At 49.0% G+C, this 12,924-nt stretch overlaps 1 protein-coding gene across 1 annotated transcript; it reads right to left on the bottom strand.

The window, feature by feature from the left end:
• Positions 1-1,274: 1,274 nt before the first annotated feature.
• Adamts4 (ADAM metallopeptidase with thrombospondin type 1 motif 4) lies at positions 1,275-10,934 on the bottom strand. The gene is made up of 9 exons (XM_042682048.1): positions 9,944-10,934; positions 8,526-8,849; positions 8,169-8,301; positions 7,501-7,671; positions 6,155-6,441; positions 5,874-6,060; positions 4,866-5,041; positions 3,230-3,405; positions 1,275-2,502 (listed from the first exon to the last, which is right to left on the bottom strand). The coding sequence occupies exons 1-9, from the start codon at positions 10,610-10,612 to the stop codon at positions 2,076-2,078; spliced, it is 2,550 nt and encodes an 849-aa protein (XP_042537982.1). The 5' UTR covers positions 10,613-10,934; the 3' UTR covers positions 1,275-2,075.
• Positions 10,935-12,924: the final 1,990 nt, after the last annotated feature.

Raw genomic sequence — 12,924 nt, 5'->3', positions numbered from 1 at the left:
TCTTTGAAATCAGGGCTGACCCTGGAGGCTGACCCCGAGCTTTTATGCTCAAGGCTAACACTTGAGTAACAGCTCCACTTCTGGATTTTTCTGGTTAACTTGAGAGAAGAGTTTCATGGACTTTCCTGCTGAGCCAGTTTAGAACCCTGCTCCTCAGATCTCAGCCTCCTGAGTAACTAGGTTTATAGTCATAAGCCACTGGCGCTGGCTGCCCAGGTATATTTTTAAGAAAAGCCTTCTCACAAAAAAGTAGAGCTATTCTAGCACCCTACTCTCCTTCCCATATTCTGCCACCACTGAACACGGGACTCCTCTCTCCTCAGACCTTTCTTCCTTGCTTCCTCTACATGCTTCCCCCAACCCATCTCCTGTTCTTCTTGAACTCCATTCAAATTTCACCTCTTCAAGTAACTCTTCTGGGTTTACATTGGTTGATTTTAGAGACCCTTGCCCCAGTCACTCATTTACTAGTAGTAAATGTAACTGCTTACCATTTGAAAATATTGAAACTTTTGCTCTCAGAACAACTCTGTGGGAACAGATATAATTAGTTTCATTTAAGAGGCTACAACAATGAATTACCCAGCACCAGCCAGTAAATAGGATGCTATCAGCTTAAATTCAGACCCCTCAGCTTTTGCTTCAGAGCTCTTTCTATTACTAAAGTCTTTTATAGAACCCTTTGACAATCAAAGTTTGTATTGAACTAGTTGCTCTTGTTATTTTTAGACCTTCATGTCCTTGTCAACTATGCTTGACAAGCATTTATGACAAGCATGTGATTGGCAGCCTACAGAGGAGAGGGAGATAATGTTCTTTCTCTGGTAGTCCTTCAGAATCCGGGATAAGAGTTCTGTCAAAGGAACTCAGCCTAAAGGGAAGGGTGGGAACTCCTTACATAACATAGATAGACCTTTGACACCTTTAAGTGCAGTGCAGACCTAATGATGAAGTGTGGATGAAGATGATAATAACCAACAGCAGCACCCATTTGTTGTGCACTTATGGAGTGCTAGTTCTTTATTTACATTATTCAGTCCTTATAGCCACAAATTTCTTCTCTCCCTCTCTCTCTCCTTCTTTTTTTGTCTGCTGTGGGGTTTGAATTCTGGGGTTGGGAGCTAACCCTGAGCTCTTCAGCTCAAGGCTAATGCTCTATCACTTGAGCCACAGCACCACTTCCAGTTTTCTGGTGGTTTACTGGAGATAAGAGTCTCACAGACTTTCCTGTCCTGCCTGGCTTTGAACCTCAATCCTCAGATCTCAGCCTGAGTAGCTAGGATTACAGGCATGAGCCACCAGTGCCCCACATAGCCACAAATTTCTAAGGGAGATATCATTATTGGCAAATTAGAAAACATACTCAGAGATATGCGGTGCAGCCCACATCTGTCTGACTCCAAAAGGAGTACATAAATAACATAATTCAATTTATAGTTTAAAAATGTGATAATTCCTCACTCCCTGAAGGCCCTGCCTACCCATAACTCTCCCTTGCCCAGTAAATATTATTCACAAAGAAGAGAGCAGGGCAAGTTGTACCTCAGTCTTAAGCACACAGTTTCTCTCTCCTCTCTCTCTCTCTCTCTCTCTCTCTCTCTCTCTCTCTCTTTCTCATGCACACACACACACACACACAAACCATTTATACTTATCATTCTCTCCCTAGGTTTCCTAGCCAGGATGGGGCTATAAGGGGTAGGAATCCATTTTCCTAGGACTCTAGTCCTTATCCCCTTCCCAGGTGCTAAATAAAAATGAATAAATAATAAATACAAATGGGGCTCAGGACCCATCTTCCTCTCCCCCTCCCTCCTGTGACCAGCAAGGCTGAGGGGGAAGTTTACATAGGGGACTGTCTGCTAGCCCCTTCCATCCACCAACCCATCACTGCTTCCCTGGGCAGGAAACCTGGGCAGGACCAGCCTGCTCTTTAGGACAGAGAGGAGGGGTAGGGCTCATTCCCATTGCTCCTCCCCACTGTTTCTGAGCCTGAGGCAGCTGCAGAAGCCCCCTCATTCTCCCTGCTGAGTATGAGGCCCCGGTGCCCAGAAAGGGCAGCCGGGATGGAGAGGTTATTTCCTGCCTGCCCAGGGGCGTCGCCGAAGTATCTCCAGGATCTGTGCTCTTTGGTGCAGCCAGTCCTGGGGAGGGGGACGTGGTGTTGAAAGGGCTGGCCGAGGAATGAAGAAGCTATATCGGAGGCGTGCATTCTGTGGGTTGCCAGCTACCAGGACTTGCAGTGTCAAAGGCTGAGCAAGTGGCCCATGGCCTGACAGTGTCTCAGAGGTTGCAGTGGCCCCACTGTAGCGCAGGCTGACTGCCCCAGGCAGTACCACATCTGTGGCTGAGGGCATCAGTGTGTATTCTCCATTTAGAGCATAGGAGCCATCTGGGAGCTTCAAGGCCAGGTAGATGCTCCGGACACTAGGGCCTCCCTGCTGCCGGACAAGGATATGGGTGGCCCCAGCAGGAATAGTGACCACACTGTTGTATCCATACCTGTGCAGAAAAAGTAGACGAGGCACTTAGCATCTCCTGAATCTCTCCTTCCCCCTCCAGATTTGTACTGTGTTTGTTTGATTAAATATGTGTGTGCGGTGTATATAGGGTTGTCTACTCAAACCTAAGTGAACTATACAGCCAGATCACAGCTATATGCAATATGCCCTTCACCTTCGTATTTCTGGTATTTATTTACACCTTCTACCTCTTATTGAAGCGCCTTTCTAGCCTCCCTTCCTAAGTGCCTGCATAATTTCTACTCTTCTAGTTCAGAGGTCATCTCCTAAGAGGTTTTCCCTTATGCCCATTGGGGCTCTCACCCCATCCCATACCACCCTTTGTTGAACATATGGGACAATTTACTGCCTAATCATCCATCTCCCTGCTTTTTTTTTTGGTGGGGGGAGGGATCAGTCATGGGCCTTGAACTCTGGACCTGGGAACTGTCCCAGAGCTCTTCAGCTCAAGGCACTCTACCACTTGAGCCACAGTGCCACTTCCAGTTTTCTGGTGGTTTTATTAGAGATAAGAGTCTCATGGACTTTCCTGCCCAGGCTGGCTTTGAACTGTGATCCTCAGATCTCAGCCTCCTAAGTAGCTAGGATTACAGATGTGAGCAACCAGCACCTGGCCCATCTCCCTTCCAGACTAGAAATAATGTTGAATTACCTCTGTATAAGCACACAGAAAAAAATAAAAGGAAAAAAATAAATGGTGAAGTAACCTGAATTTTCTGAAGGAGCCTGACTGCTTGCTGCAGCCAGAACCATCTCCACCACACACCATACACTTGTCAAACTTCTTTTTGGAGCCAATGATACGATCACAGCCAGCATGGATGCAGCGGCCCTGGACACAGACTGAGGTGCTGTCTGGAGAGCAGGGGGTTCCATCTACTACCTGAGGAGAAGAGAGGGGAAAATATAAAAGGATTCTTCCTAAATCAGAAGGGCTTGGTAAACCAGACAACGCAGGTCCCTTCAAGGAAAGGAAGTAAGAAAAGATGAATAAGATATGTGAATGCTGGGCTGGGAAGGTGGCTCAGTGGCAGAGCGCTTGCCTTGCATGCCTGAGGCCCTGGGTTCGATTCCTCAGCACCACATAAGCAAAAAGAAAAAAGCCAGAAGTGGCGCTGTGGCTCAAGTGGTAGAGCGCTAGCCTTGAGCTGAAGAGCTGAGGGACAGCACTCAGGCCCAGAGTTCAGGCCCCATGACTGGACAAAAAAAAATAAAATATAATTAAGATATGTGAATGCTTTTTTTTTTTTTTTTGCTGGTCGTGGGGCCTGAACTCGGCCTGGTTGCTGTCCCTCAGCTCTTCAGCTCAAAGCTAGCGCTCTTACCACTTGAGCCACAGTGCTACTTCCAGCCTTTTCTGTTTATGTGGTGCCAAGGAATCGAACCTAGGACCTCATGCATGCAAGACAAGCACTGTGCCTCTGAGCCACCTTCCCAGCCATGAATGCTATATAAAATGAGCTCCAGGCTGTAAGGAGGTGTCATTGTAGTAGTAATAATAATTACGTTTCCATTTTCAGAGTACTGAATGTGAATCATGCAGTGTATTAAATATTTTATGACCATGAAACAACTGCTTTTAAAGGTTTCTAGAGATAGAACTCAGAAGTTTAGAAAGATACAGAAACTTGTTCAACGATTACACATAGTAAACAGAAGCCAAGGTGGTAATTTCAGGTCTCAGTCCCAACATTAAACCCTTAACTAAATGGTAATGCTACCAGATGATCACTAGAGGGCAGAACTCTCACAGGTTAGAGGAGAAAGAAGAAGCAAATGCTACTGCTGGGGCTTGTTTTTCTTTCTGGCCTTCAACAGAGGCAGTGCCCAGATATCAATCTACTGGAAGCCTGTTCATTGAGACACTGACTGTACATTACTTAAAAAAGGCCATAATTGTAATTTAAAAAGTAGAGTCAAGGGCCAGGCGCTTGGCTCACGCCTGCAATCCTAGCTACACAGGAGGCTGAGATCTGAGGATCAGGGTTCAAAGCCAATTCAAGCAGTCTGTGAGAGACTAATCTCCAATAAACAACCAGAAAATGGAAGTGGTAGAGTGGTAGCCTTGAGCTGAAAAGCTCAGGGACAGCACCGAGGCCCAGAGTTCAAGCCTCACAACCAACAACAAAAAAAAAAAATGTAGAGTCAAGGACTTATTCAAAAGACCACATAATGATATTTTCACCATTCAGGTCCCATCAGGGTCTGAGTGAACCTTAGAGCTAGTGTGGTGTGGCTATAGAAATGCTAGCAATGGTGTCATTTTGGAGTTCTTTTGCCATCAGAAAGCAGAGGAATCTATTTATGTGAGCATAAACAGAGCCTGGGGCTTTTGGCCCTCACCCTTGGTTCCAGCACATAGTAGTAGCCCAGTGCCCGGGCCTGGCAGGTGAGTTTGCATTGGTCTTGGGGGGCTACACCTGCGTAGCGAGGGACCCAGTCCATGGGCCCTGGGAAGCTCTTGAAGAGGTCAGTGCGGTGATTATAGGCAGCACATTGCTCCTCACGGAAGGTCAGTGCTGTAGAAGTAAAATGAACAATCAGAATCCATCCCTCACTTCTCACATTGTCCCACAAACCACTCCTACTTAGTCTCACAGAACCTTAGACTTCATCAAAGGAATCTCTCTCCTCCACAGAGTTCTACGGACAGTATTAAAAGATTAAAGTTGAGGAGCTGGGAAGGTAGCTCAGTGGTAGAGTGCTTGCCTTGCATGCATGAGGCCCTGGGTTCGATTCCTCAGCACCACATAAGCAGGGGGGAAAAAAGCCGGAAGTGGCGCTGTGGCTCAAGTGGTAGAGAGCTAGCCTTGAGCTGAAGAGCTGAGGGACAGCCCAGGCCTAGTGTTCAGGCCCCATGAACGGACCCCCCCCCCAAAAAAAAAAAAAAAAAAGTTGAGGAGGGGTAAGAGTATTGCTTTTTTTCTTTTTTGTTGGTCACGGGGCTCGAACTTAAGGCCTGGGTGCTGTCCCTGAGCTGTTTTTTGCTCAACGCTAGCACTCTTGTCAGTTTGAGCCATAACACCACTTCTGGTTTTCTGGTGGTTAACTGGAGGTAAGAGTCTTACAGACTTTCCTGCCCCGGCTGGCTTCAAACCATGATGATTAGATCTTAGCCTCCTGAGTAGCTAAGATTACAGGCGTGAGCCACCAGCTCCTGGCTAAACTGCTTTGTTTAATGGCACATTCTTTGTTCAACTACTTAAAGATAATAAAAAAAATAATAATGAAAAGACTAAAGCCACTTCCTCCAGCAGCAGAGGTGAGCAACATCTTAGTCCAATACTCAAGGGTAAGACCTTCCTGTTCTGTCTTTGCGTCCAAGGGTTGCCATGTGCTTCCCACCCTTACCTGTGCCTGTTGGACAGTTCTTTGTGTTGCAGGAGCGGAAACGGGTACGACGGCCCTCACAGTACTTGCCACCATTCCGGGGCACAGGCTTTGTACAGTCTCGAGATGAGAATTGGACACCACCCCCACAACTCCGAGAGCAGTCACCCCAAGGTCCCCAGGCCCCCCAGCCACCGGCCTGTGGAACCTGCAGAGGCACAGAATAGAAGAATGGGATAAATATACTCTATCCTAGGCCTAGGGCTAGATCCCTTAACTCCCACCCCTGCCCTGGATCTCACATTGAAGTCCTTGAGCTGGTCCACGTGGAGACAGCGGCCACCCATGCAGGCCTGTGCAGGTCCACAGGGGGTACCATCAGCCCAGGGCGAGTGCTTGGTCTGGCACATAGCATGGCCATTGAGGTGGCCAGAGCACCACAGAGCAGCACAGGGTGGTGGCAGCTGTGGACAATGGTGGGAGTCAGGCCCGAAGGTCAGTTGGCACTGGCGGTCAGCATCATAGTCCTTGCCAGGAAAAGTCACAGGCAGATGCAAGGGGGCCTCTGGCTTGTCTAAGAGACAGTGCCCTGAGAAGGGAGTTGAGTCACAAAGTCAGCAAGGGCCTAAAGAGAACGTTTAGGATTGCTAGTTGAAATATTAGGCCCTCTGGGGTTTGAGGATCCCAGCAGGGAAAAAGTCTTAGAGCTGTATGAGACTTTAAATAGCAACTACACTTAGTTGGATGCTTACTATGTGATGAGCATTAGCTTAATGATTGGCCCACACTATCTTATTTAATTATGGCAAAATGCCTATGAGGTAGTTGACATTTTTATACCTAATTTTTCTATCAGCTACAAAAAGATGAAGTAACTTATGGTCACACACCTGCATATGCCTAAAGAGCAAAAATCTTCCCACCCATTCTTTCCTACCACATCTTTTTTTGTGCATAGGTGCTGTCTCTCAGCTTTTTCACTAAAGGCTGTTGCTCTGTTACTTGAGCCACAGCTCCACTCCAGCTTTTAGCTGGTTAATCAGAGATGAGATTCTCATAGACTTTCTAGCCCAGGCTGTATTCAAACCATGATCCTCAGATCTCAATCTCGGGAGTAGCTAGGATGACAAGCATGAGCCCCTGGCACCTGGAACACTACAGAACTTGAGTATGCTTCTCACGGAGGACTCTGCGCCAAAACCATTATCCTTCTGTTCTTGTACACTTCATTGAGTGACAAGGTCATAACCAGCCAATTCCAGGGTTGGACAGTTCTAGTCTTTCAGAGCTCTATTCTGCTTCTACTGAGCTAAAATTTGCCTCTTCTGGTTGTAATCCATTCTGGTAGAAAGTGGGGAACCATATAAAGACAGCAACATTTCTCACCCCATCCCACACAGTAGAGAAGAAAGCACACTTGAAGGAGTCAATAAGGCTTTGGGGAAATGTGGTAGAAGCGAGGGTTGAATGGAGGGACAGGAATTGACTCCTGAACAAGGAAAGGTCAGTGTTGTAAGCATTATGCCCACCTTTGGTCCTCAGCTCTTCCCAGACCTGAGCCCCTCCCTGTAATCTTTCTCCTGTGCCTGCCTGCCTCTGTGTGGTCCCCTGGCATGGATGTGATGGATCCTTTCAAGTGTCATCTTACCATAGCCATCGTCCAGGAAGTTGGTGATAAAGCGGGCACTGCATGGAGACCACGGCTCCTCGGGATCCACATGAGCCATGACAGGAGCCATGACATGGCGAGAGGTGCTCCCATGCCCATTCCAACTGACACATTGCTTGGAGTTGTCATGGAGCATGTTGAAGACATGGCCTGGAAGAACAGAAGTCCTGCTAGCATCCAAGAGTGTCATTTCTATGCCCTTGGGCATTACCTCATAAGTCTGGTTGCAACTATGTACATTCAGGTCCTTTCTGGTGCTCTGAGGGTCCCTCAAAATGTAGTCCTTAGTTACTCTGTTCTCTAAAGAGAAGAACCCTCTCAATTTTTCAGTTCAGCCAAAATTCCCAATCCTGAACTCCTATTGCCTGACTGAATCCCCCTCTAAACACATTCATACAGGTACACACAATTTAGAGTAAATTTCCACATACTATCCTATTTAACAGGAAAACCCACATTTGTATATACCTATAGCAGAGGATTATAGCCCTAGACCCAGGCCTGAATAATAGGAAGAAACACCTGGGGACTTCTATTCACACCCTGGTAAGCTCAATAGCTCCTCTTCCCAACCTATCCCTGATAGTTCTCTATTCCACTCCAGGTGTCCCATAGCTCCTTCCCCCTTTCCCCCATCACCACCTTACCCAGTTCATGAGCAGCAGTGAAGGCTGACTGGAGCCCATCATCCTCCACAATAGCACAGCTCCGAGCTGGGTCACACACAGTGCCCACATCAGCCATACCCAGTGTATCACAAGTGGAGACCCCACACAGATCCTGCAGAGAGAATCATAGAAGAAGCATAGAAAGCCAAGATACCTGGGTCCACTAGGCTGTGATCCAGATTAGTGGAGTCAAGGCTATAAGTACCCAGCACTGTCAGGACCCAGACAGCCGCATAGCAGTGTGGCTGGGTCAGACACCATTTCTGTCACAATCTATGTAATGGTGCATGTTGTTACTGTGCAGTGCTTGGCCCGTGATGCCAATTAGTGCCTCACCTGACGAGTAAACAAAATGGCTGTGTCAAAGTGGTCAGGGTCTGAGTCCTCAGGGGTGTTGAGGCCCCGCTGCCAAGCACAGAAGCTGCGTAGGGTCTGGGCTGCACTGGGTCCCACTTGGGGTCCTTCCTCACCGGACCCCAGAATCACTAGCCGAGTCACCACCAAGCTGACAGGGTTGCGAATGCTTGGATGCTTGAAGGCCTTGGCTGCTGCTGCCATAACTGTCAGCAGGTAACGTTTTAGTCCTGCACCATGAAATGCTGCCATCTTGTCATCTGCCACCACCAGAGTCTCCACAAATCTACTTAGTGAAGCAAAACGCTGGAGAGAAAAAGAGGAGATCCTGAAATAGTTTCCCAGACCCATGCATGGCTTCTTCCCTCCCTCCCTTCCTGGGTCTGAACTCCGTAGAGCCAGCTGGGCTTACCCCACAAGATTCCTGAAGAGGCTGGGTCCTCCCTCCCCCACCCTTAGCCCAAGGCCTTTTGTGGTAAGAAAAGCTGAGAAATCAGCTGTTGATCTGAGAAGAAGAGGAAAAAGGGATGCTACATCCCAGGGCTGTGTGAGCCCCTAAGTTTAAAAAGCAGCTGGGATGGCTTCCAGGAGGAGCCTTTGGGGTCTCCCAGGCTTAAGTTTGGCTGGGGCCTGTGGGACTAAGGCTGGAGGGTTAGGTTGCAACGTGTCGGCCCTGTGTGGTTGGAGGAACAATTCAGTCAGCATCCAGGGCCAGGGCCAGATCTCAGCGTGGCGGGTGTGGAAGGAGCAGCGTCTGGTCTGGATTAAAGCTAGAAAGGGAGGAGGGAGAGGAAGAAGGAAAGAGTGGGGAGACCCAGGAGTGGGAGGGAGGAAAGGATGGAGTCTCAGGCAGCCTTGCAGTCAGTCTGCAGTGTGGGAAAGGGATTGACCAGGAGGTGGTATGGGATGCCTTTCCTTCTTTCTCAGTCCTGTTCTGGTTTGCAGTTTGCCAAAACAGTTTTAAAGACACCATCAGAAGCCACAGGCCAATCCCTTGAGCCTCTAACCTCACTCTTGTAGCTGGTGGGTGGGGGTGGAGGTGAAAACCATTGGGGCAGAGAAAAGAGCCAAGGCTAATGGTTAGGAAAACTTTATTGCTGGATACTATGCCAGTAGGGGATGTCAATGGCCAAGCAGGAAAAGGGGGCGGAAGGAGGGAAGGAAAGGCCATTCCAGTCTCAGGCATCTGACCCACTCAGAGAAACCTTAGAGCAGCTTGGTGGTCTGCTTTAGCTCTTCTAAGCTAAAGCAAAGAGAGGCCAGAGACTGCAAGAAAGGCAGGCAGAGGGAAGGCGGCAGAATAGCCAGAAGCGGAAGTGGGTAAAGAGAGGCTGAATAAGGGTCAGTAGGACAGACATGGCGGGAGGACATTGCAGGACACAGACTCCAGGGCTGCTTACCTTGGCTCTTCGGGGACTGGGGCTGGGACTCCCAAGAGGAGCCTTGACACTGCACATGGGCCCCTGGTCACTGGCAGGACTTTTCCGGCGTAAGATGTGAGCTCCAGGCCCCCCAGCAGAGTTAAGAGTGCTTCCCTCCAGGGGCTGAAGGTGGAGTTCAGCTCCTCGGTACTGCAATACCCCTAGAAGGGCTCTGCCATCCCAGTGCAGAGATGCCACTGACTCCGGATCTCCATTGATGGTGCCTGTCAGGTAGGTACCTGGCTCTGCTCCACCCAGCAGCTCAGGTGCTTGGCCCAGGTACTGTACGGTCAGCCCCTCGACCTGCACTCCTGGGTCCTGCTCCAGCTCAAGTAGTAGCATCTCTCCAAAGGCTGGCAAGCGGTATAACAGTCTGGCAGGGGAGCCTGAGCCAGGCAGGACACTGCCATTGAGCCTCTCTGGAAACACGATCTCCTCCTCCCGGGGGAGGGGGCTGGCTGGCCAGGCTGAGGGCAGGAGGGAGGCCAGCAGCGGCAGAAGCAGCCACAGTGGCAGGGAGAGAGGCACTGAGTGAAGCAGCAGACGGAACTCGGCTCTCGGCAGCCAGCACCGGGCCAAGCCCCTCCTGGGATGCAAGCCCATCCAGGACAAGGCACGAGTGCGCCAGCTGGGAGGGACTGAGGCCATTTGGGGCACAAAGTCCTCCACACCCTAGCTGTGGAAAGCTCCTCTCAAAAGCCTGGGGACTTGGACTCGTGCCAAGGTTGGAGACAGAGTTTTCAAGAGGGGTTGGAGACAGAGAAGATAGAGAAAACTTAACCCTTAAGAAAGGTGCCCAGGGTCTGTCTCCTCCAAACTCTCCTCCTGTGTCCTCCTCTACCAAATCTTTGTCTCTGCCTGTGTCTTCCACAGCTGCTTCATTCTCTCCCTCTGTACGACTGTCTGGCTTCACCTCTGGGTCTGTCCTCTCTGTCCCCTTTTGCTGGGCCTGCCTCTCTCTCTCTCTCTCTCTCTCTGTTTCTCTGTCTCTTTCTGTCTGTCTGTCTCTCTTTTGTCCTCTGTCTCTCCTGTGTCTGTGCCTCTGTGTTCTCCCTAGCCTCTCTCCTCACCAGCTCTTTTAAGCATCCCAGAGTTTCTATGATTGGCTGATCTGTGTGCTACTCAGCTGAGAGCTCTGTCAGTGCGACTCAGATGTATCATTGCTTCCCAAAATCTTAGTTTTTGTTTTCTTTAAAAAGGGGAGAGGCGGATTTGCCCAGGGGAGGGAAATCTAGCAGCCAGATGGATTATAGGCACAGAGCCAGCTGATGACATAGCTTTTTTCCAAATCCCACAATCAGGCCTCAGCTGTCTCTTTTTGGTAGGACAGAGCTCCAGGGGAGATAGAGACTCAGGGAAAGGGAATGGCCAACACACAGATAGGATCCTGTCCTGGGAGAGTTTCTGTTCCCATCTAACCCACCCTCCCTTTCTTTCTGCCCTTCCTCATGTTGCCGTCTGCCCTCAGAGTTGATTTCTAGGGTTGAGGGGACTGAGTAGGCTTCCTGGTCAAAAGAGGGCAGGGAATAGGTAAAGCATGAAGAGGAAAGAACAAATTAAATAGGTAGCTAAAACCTGGGCATGAGCACAAGTCTGTAATTTGCACCTATTTGGGATGTGGAGAAAGGAAGATTTCCAGTTCAAGACCAGTCCAGACTAAGGTAGTAGAACTCCATATCTTAAAAATAAAATAGAAACAAAAGGGCTAGGGAAGTGGTTAAAACATGCCTAGCATTAAACCCCAATTGGGTTTAATCATCAGTGTTGAACAAAAAGAGGGAGGGAGGGAGGGAGGGAGGAAGGGAGGAAAGAAGAGAGGGAGGTAGGAAAAGACAGTTGGACATGGCTCATTATAGGACCAAGCAGCTGAAAGAAAAGAGGCTGAGAGTCAGGAAGTAGAGAGTGGGGTTAGTGAGTTTACTTTCCAAAGGTGGTTGATTCTGCTGGAATGGACTTATGGGGAGGTAGGTAGCCAGGTAGGAGGGTTGACAACCTTTCTTTTTACTGTTGTTTGTGCCAGGCCTGGGACTTGAACTTAGGGCCTTGGCACTGTCCCTGAGCTTGATGCTCAAGGCTAGCACTCCCTGAGCTTGATGCTCAAGGCTAGTACTCTACCACTTGAGCCACAGCGCTACTTCCAGCTTCTTAGTGGTTAGAGGTAAGAGTCTCAGGGACTTTCTTAACCAGGCTGGCTTTGAACTGCAATATTCAGATCTCAGCCTCTTGAGTTGCTAGGAATTATAGGTGTAAGCCACCTGGCTCCAGCAAACTTTTTTTTTTTAACAGAAGGAGGATCCAAGGTGGTATCTCCCCAAATGTCTCTTTTCTCCCTCAAGCTTCCCTTTCTTGAGTTACCACTATCTTTGTTCCCTCTAAAGCTTGGAAGAGTCAACTCTTAAGGTTTCCCCTTCTCACTTCCTGATTCTCCAATTCTCTGGCTCAGCTCTTAGTAGCCTCCCCTAGGGTCCTGGTCTTCTAACCACTCTCAACTATCTTCTCCCTTCTTTCCCATAAACACATCTGCCAGTCTTGCTCAGTCAGGCCCTACCACAGGAAGGATTTGTCTCAGGAACCCAGAATTAGCCTGGACCAATTTCTGGTCACACCTTCCCCTGAGGACCCAGGAGTTCCAGGAATATCTAGCAATCTCTGACTTTTCTTTCTTTCTTCATTGGGTGGGGAGAGAGTGGAAGCAGCATTTTAGGGGACTGGGGAAAACATGAGTCGAGACCCTAAGGTGAGGTGAGTGGCTGATGAGAATGGGAAGTGTTTGGTTTTTGATTGGTCTCAGAAAATAGGTATTAGGGTGGATTCTAAAGGCAGGGAAGAATTCAAAAGAGGGGTAATTCCTGCTCACCCCACCCCATTGGTTTCCCCAGGAAATCCCCAGGAAAGAGTGTGTAGTCAGCAGATCCTTCCCTTTCCCAGAGGGGGACCACCTTTCCCTGCCTCCATTCCCT

Source organism: Dipodomys spectabilis, unplaced genomic scaffold (assembly GCF_019054845.1).
Source record: "Dipodomys spectabilis isolate Male_0828 unplaced genomic scaffold, ASM1905484v1 ptg000069l, whole genome shotgun sequence".
NCBI lineage: Eukaryota > Metazoa > Chordata > Mammalia > Rodentia > Heteromyidae > Dipodomys > Dipodomys spectabilis.
This window is presented reverse-complemented; position numbering and strand designations above follow the sequence as displayed.

What these genes read in the sequence shown, in the direction of transcription:
- Adamts4 (XM_042682048.1), bottom strand. Translation starts at nt 10,612, where the DNA reads ATGGCCTCAGTCCCTCCCAGCTGGCGCACTCGTGCCTTGTCCTGGATG. An exon ending in GAACTGTCCAACAGGCACAG is followed by an intron (nt 5,042 to 5,873) that starts GTAAGGGTGGGA and finishes TTACTTCTACAG; the next exon opens with CACTGACCTTCCGTGAGGAG. An exon ending in GGCTCCTTCAGAAAATTCAG is followed by an intron (nt 2,503 to 3,229) that starts GTTACTTCACCA and finishes TTTTCTGCACAG; the next exon opens with GTATGGATACAACAGTGTGG.